This window comes from Vigna umbellata, chromosome 1 (assembly GCF_029865625.1).
Source record: "Vigna umbellata cultivar VRB3 chromosome 1, Vumbellata_1.0, whole genome shotgun sequence".
NCBI classification, from domain to species: Eukaryota; Viridiplantae; Streptophyta; class Magnoliopsida; order Fabales; family Fabaceae; genus Vigna; species Vigna umbellata.
Window position 1 is genome coordinate 83,147,256 of NC_142165.1, and position 6,216 is coordinate 83,153,471.

Here is a 6,216-nt window from a genome sequence, read left to right on the forward strand (position 1 = left end):
CTATTGGTCGACACAGATGAATGATCTGTATTACAAGGGAGTTCGACACTGTTGGTCGACACAGATGAATGATCTGTATTACAAGGGGGTTCGACACTGTTGGTCGACACAGATGAATGATCTGTATTACAAGGGGGTTCGACACTGTTGGTCGACACAGATGAATGATCTGTATTACAAGGGGGTTCGACACTGTCGGTCGACACAGACGAATGATCTGAATTACATGGATGCTCGACACTGTCAATCGATACAGATGAAGGATCTGTATTACAAGGATGCTCGACACTGTCGGTCGACACAGTTGAATGGTATGTATTACGAGGGTGCTCGACACTGTCGATCGACACAGATGGATGATCTGTATTACAAAGATTTTTCAAGAAAAGGGTAAGAGTGCTTGGTGTAAGACCGAGCACTACTCAATACGATTACTAAGTATAAGAACGACACTGCTCATTATGAGCTCTAAGTAAAAGACCTAACATAGCTCATGCTCGACCAGAATCCTTCCCAAATGAAAGTATTCCAATTCAAAGAAGTTTACTAGAACACCAAACGGTCGAGAACCGTTTCATGTCGGACATACGTTATCATAGGGAAGTTGATATTCAAGTTTCACTTACATTCTCTCGTTTCCTAAGCATGCATATTTCGTATCACCCATATCATACATTTCAACCAACATATATCATATTCATTCGGTACAGCAACGTTCGACCATGCATAATCAACCGACATACATCTCATACATTCAGTTCATATCATGTTTACATACGACATACAAGTATAAATTAAATTACTAAGCTTCCCTTACCTGGATAGCAGTGTACGTCGAATAGTATAACTTGGTCTTGCCTAAATATGGTTTTCTATCCTCCACGATCTTTCTTACGCTCTTCAACTAAGTCTAATCAAAAGAAACTCAGAGAACTCAGTTTATACCCTTGCATGCAACTGAATCTAAGTTTGCATGTAACAAGAAACGAGCGTCCAGAGTCGAGCGACTTACCGGTTACAGAACTTGGATTTGTTCGGTTCGGATTGAAGCTCACGGTGCCAGGAACGTTCCTACGGTTCTGAAACGTGATCGGAGAAGAAGGTGATGAGCTACAGTAGAGATAAGGTGACTGGTTTCAGAGAGAAGTTGGAGAAGATGAAGGGTTTGAGTTCAGAGAAAAGAGATGAGTGGTGCAGGTGAGAGAAAGAGTTTTCAAAAATCTGGTTTTGTAAATCTCACGCTCGTTTGAACGAACGTGTCCCAAGTTGACACCTGCACACCAAACTCTGATTTCAGAAACTTCTCCCGCGACACGTGGCGTGCGTGCATGTGTGGCTTGGTGCGTTTTTAATGTTGCAGAGAATGATTGTGGCTTGGTTTCAGTGCAAAGCAGAGGGGTTTATTAGATTTGGAAGTGGGTTTTAATGGCTGAGAAGTGATGTGGCGTGCATTAATGGAGAGGTGTCAGAATTAATTTATACTAATTATTAAGGGTTTCACATTCTCCCTAACTACAAAAATTTTCGTCCTCGAAAATTTGAAACTTACCTTGAAACAAGTGGGGATATAAAACTCTCATGGCGTTCTCCACTTCCCACGTTGAATCACCAGTCTTAGCGTCCCACACCACCTTCACCAAATGAATGTCTTTTCCTTTGTAGTACTTGGTGTGGCTATCTTCTATACGGACTGGTTGCAACTCCAGCGTTCGGTCTGGACGAAGTTGAACGTCTTCTAACTCCAGCACGTGTGATGGGTTTGCTATATACTTCCGAAGTTGGGAAACGTGGAAGACTGGATGGAGGTTCGACAGTTGAGGCGGCAATGCTAGCTCGTACGCTACTGGGCCAATCTTCCTTAGTATTTGATAGGGTCCGACGAACTTCGGGGATAATTTCTTTGGTCGCATAGCTCTGCCGACTCCCGTGGTTGGATTCAGTCTAAGGAATACGTGATCGCCAGCTTGGAACTCCAACGGTCTTCTTCTCTTGTCGGCATAGGACTTCTGCCTGCTCCTCGACGTTTTCAACCTCTCCTGGATTAACTTCACTTTCTCTATTGTCTGCTGGATAAGTTCGGGTCCAGTTAGCACGTTCTCTCCTTCCTGGAACCAACAGAGTGGCGTTCGACATCTTCTACCATAGAGAGCTTCAAACGGTGCCATTCCAATGCTAGCCTGAAAGCTATTATTATACGTGAATTCCACCAGTGGCAAGACTTCATCCCAAACGCCTAAATGATCTAGGACACACGTCCTCAGTAAGTCTTCAAGCGTCTGGATGGTCCGTTCAGACTGGCCGTCCGTCTGAGGGTGATAGGCTGAACTCATTTGCAACTTACTACCGAGCTCGCTTTGAAGTGACTGCCAAAACCGTGAAGTGAACCTTGTGTCTCGATCGGAAATGATGCTTGACGGCACTCCATGCAGACGAACAATCTCCTGAATGTAGAGTTCGGCCAGATTAGTCATCGACATCTTCAAGTTTACTGCCAGAAAATGGGCGCTCTTCATCAGTCGATCCACGATCACCCAAATTGAGTCATGATTTCTGATCGTACGTGGTAGGTGAGTCACGAAATCCATGGATATGCTATCCCACTTCCATTCGGGAATCTCCAACTGCTGAAGTAATCCGCCTGGTCGTTGGTGTTCAGCCTTTGCACGCTGGCAAGTTAAACATGATGCCACAAAACGAGCGACATCACTCTTCATTCCAGGCCACCAAAATGATTTCCGGAGGTCTTGATACATCTTGGTCATGCCAGGATGCATGCTAAGACGGCTGTGGTGACCTTCCTCCAGAATAATTCTCTTCAGATCTCCATCATTCGGAATGCACGTCCGGCCCTTATAACGTAAGAAACCGTCCGTTCCAGTGTTAAACTCTTTGGCCTGATCCGTACCGAGGGCATCAAATATCTTCACTAACTCTTCATCCTCTCGTTGCTTCGTTCTGATCCGCTCAAACACGTTGCTGGATATTCTAAGGTTACAACACTTGATACTGTTCGACTCCAACTCGAATTGTAACCTTAGATCTCTAAAGCTTTCCACCAAACTCAGCTCGCGCACCATCATGGACGACACATGCACCACTTTTCTGCTTAGAGCGTCCGCTACCACGTTCGCCTTTCCTGGATGGTAGAGTAGCTCGAAATCATAATCTTTCAGAAATTCTAGCCAACGCCTCTGCCTCATGTTCAACTCCTTCTGATCAAATAAATATTTGAGGCTCTTGTGATCACTGAAGACTTGGAAAGTGGATCCGTACAAGAAATGCCTCCAAATCTTCAGCGCAAAAACGACCGCTGCCAACTCCAGGTCGTGCGTTGGGTAATTCCTTTCGTGAATCCTCAACTGTCGAGACGCATAAGCCACCGCTCGCTTCTCTTGCACCAAAACACAACCCAAACCTTGGTGAGAGGCATCGCAATATACTTCGAAAGGTTTAGACGCGTCTGGAATAACTAACACTGGAGCGCTCGTCAATTTCACTTTCAACTCCTGGAAACTGGCCTCACAACGATCTGTCCAAGCGAACGGCTGGTCTTTACGAGTCAACTGAGTTACCGGCGCCACTATCTTGGCAAAACCTTCAATGAAACGTCTGTAGTAGCCCGCCAGTCCAACAAAACTACGCACCTCAGTGACCGAACGCGGACTCTCCCATTCCAGTACCGCTCTCACTTTCGCTGGATCTACCGAGATGCCTCCAGCCGACACCACATGACCCAAGAACTGAATCTCCTTCATCCAGAATTCACACTTAGACAACTTGGCATATAACTCCTTCTCCCGCAACACCCCAAGTACAAGTCTAAGATGCTCTTCATGCTCGTCCTCGTTCTTGGAATAGATGAGAATATCATCTATGAAGACGACCACAAACTTATCCAAATAAGGCCTGAATATGCGGTTCATATACTCCATGAACACGGCTGGAGCGTTCGTCACTCCAAAAGGCATCACCACGTATTCATAATGCCCACAGCGAGACCTGAATGCTGTCTTCTGGATGTCGTCCTCCTTAACCCTGATTTGATGATACCCGGATCTCAAATCAATCTTTGAGAACACTGCAGCCCCATACAACTGATCCAGCAGGTCATCTATCCTTGGCAATGGGTATTTGTTCTTGATGGTCAGCTTATTCAATTGTCTGTAGTCTATACATAACCGAGAGCTGCCATCTTTCTTTCTTACTAACAGCACGGGCGCTCCCCAAGGTGATACGCTCGGCCTAATGAATTTCTTCTCTATCAACTCTTCAATTTGCTCCTTGAGTTCAGCTAACTCCGCAGGCGACATTCGATACGGCTGAACCGAGATAGGAGCCGCTGTTGTCACCAAATCAATGGTGAACTCCACTTCACGACGAGGGGGAAGTCCAGGTATCTCCTCCGGGAAAACGTCTGCAAATTCATCCACAACCGATCGTCCCTTGTCGTCACTAGTGGACGATCGTCCTAAACTCGTATTCCTAACTTCTCCATCTTCATGCGTCATAATGAGAAAACAGCTGGCGCCCTCCATAATGTCTTCTTTCAGTTGGCCGAGCGTCACTGAAAGAACTTCTTCTTCTTCACCAGGGAAGATCAATTCCTTCGTTCCACAATCAATAAGAATGCGATTGGCAGCCAACCAATCCATTCCTAAAATCACCTCCAAACCTTGAAGAGGTAGGCAGATGAGGCTAACCTTAAACTTACGCCCTTCCACTTCTATAGGACACTTGACGCACATAGTGGACGTCCTAACCTCACCAGCTGCTGGTGTAGACACCACCAGATCAAACTGCATCTCGCTCACTTCTAATCCCAGCTTTTCAACACACGCCTTCGAGATGAAGGAGTGCGTTGCCCCCGAATCATACAAAGCACAGCACGGTCTACCAAACAGCATGCATTCACCAATTATAAGATTACCTGAGCTCGCTGCCTCAGTGCTCGTTATAGCATACACTCGCCCACTCGCTTGGGCTCGTCCACCCCTTGGCTGATTCCTTCCAGCGGTTGGTGGTCTCATTACTGCTCGCCCACTCATATTGCACTCGTGATCCAAGTGCCCATTCCTTCCGCAACGGTTGCAGTGCTTTCCTCCCACCAACTGAGGGCAAGAAGACCTATAATGCGGTCCTCCGCACTGGAAACAAACTACACTTCCCTGTCCAGACTGTCCGATAGGGACTATAGCTCGAGATCCGCTCGTCTGCGAAAGCTGGTTTGGACGAGCGTATGGAGGTCTCCTCTGAACAGTTCCTCCCCTGGACACGATCGGTCCCCTACTCACCGGTTGTTGCCTCTTCAACCGTTCCGCCTCTGCCATATTCTTCTCCAAAACCTTGGCTCGCTCAACCATAGCAGGAAACGACCGGATACACAGACTTGAGATCAATACTTTCAAGTCACTCCTCAGCCCATTCTCAAATTTCCTGCACTGCCACTCCTCACTGGTGGCCATCGTATTGAACCTCAGAAGATGTTTAAAAGTGTTGGTATACTCCGATACTGACTTTGCCCCTTGTGACAGTTGAAGAAACTCAACTTCCTTAGCATAGTGAACGCTATCTGGGAAGTACTCCTCATAAAATTTTCCCCTGAAAACCGTCCAGGTGATGGGATTCTGAGCGTCCGTCAAGATGGCTTTCATACTCGTCCACCAGTGGCTAGCTTCACCAGTCAGCAAGTACTCTGTAAAAGCCAGACGACTTTCATCTGGACACCTCTTAGCATCGTAAATACGCTCTATGTCTCTCAGCCACTGGTCTGCCTCATCAGGAAGGCATTTTCCACTAAATTTAGTCGGATGATGTTGGAGGAAACTCTCCAAACTCCATTCAGCTGCAGGCGGGGCAGCGTTGGAAGAAGACGCTCCCGGGGTGTGTCTGGTAGCAGCTAGGATTTCCATTAATTGTCTTTGCGTCGTTTCAGAATTGGCACGAGAGGCCTCCAAACTCTGCATGGCGTTCTGGTTTTGCTGCATCAGTGTGGCGTTCTGATCCATCAGCGTGTTGTTCTGCTGCTGTATCCTTTCTATTACTGATTCCAACAACCTGGTGTTGCTGGACGTATCAGACTCATTCGGTTGAGGAGGAGGAGGTAACCTAGGTGCCATTTGTTCTCTGGACACAGAGAAAAACGAGCGTTAGTTATGTCCAAGAGTTAAAATAATAATAACTCATTAAACATACAATAAGTACACAGCAAAAACACAG

General features: G+C 46.5%; 1 protein-coding gene across 1 annotated transcript; it reads right to left on the reverse strand.

Moving 5' to 3' along the window:
• Positions 1–872: 872 nt before the first annotated feature.
• LOC148206618 (uncharacterized) lies at positions 873–6,005 on the reverse strand. Its single transcript, XM_088108334.1, has 7 exons — positions 4,928–6,005; positions 4,701–4,768; positions 4,210–4,604; positions 3,992–4,116; positions 3,681–3,871; positions 1,550–2,666; positions 873–910 (listed from the first exon to the last, which is right to left on the reverse strand). Exons 1-7 carry the CDS (start codon positions 6,003–6,005, stop codon positions 873–875), a joined length of 3,012 nt encoding a protein of 1,003 aa, XP_087964460.1.
• Positions 6,006–6,216: the final 211 nt, after the last annotated feature.

What these genes read in the sequence shown, in the direction of transcription:
- LOC148206618 (XM_088108334.1), bottom strand. Translation starts at nt 6,005, where the DNA reads ATGGATCAGAACGCCACACTGATGCAGCAAAACCAGAACGCCATGCAG. An exon ending in CACTGAGGCAGCGAGCTCAG is followed by an intron (nt 4,769 to 4,927) that starts GTAATCTTATAA and finishes CTACACCAGCAG; the next exon opens with CTGGTGAGGTTAGGACGTCC. An exon ending in CCTTGGGGAGCGCCCGTGCT is followed by an intron (nt 4,117 to 4,209) that starts GTTAGTAAGAAA and finishes CCCATTGCCAAG; the next exon opens with GATAGATGACCTGCTGGATC.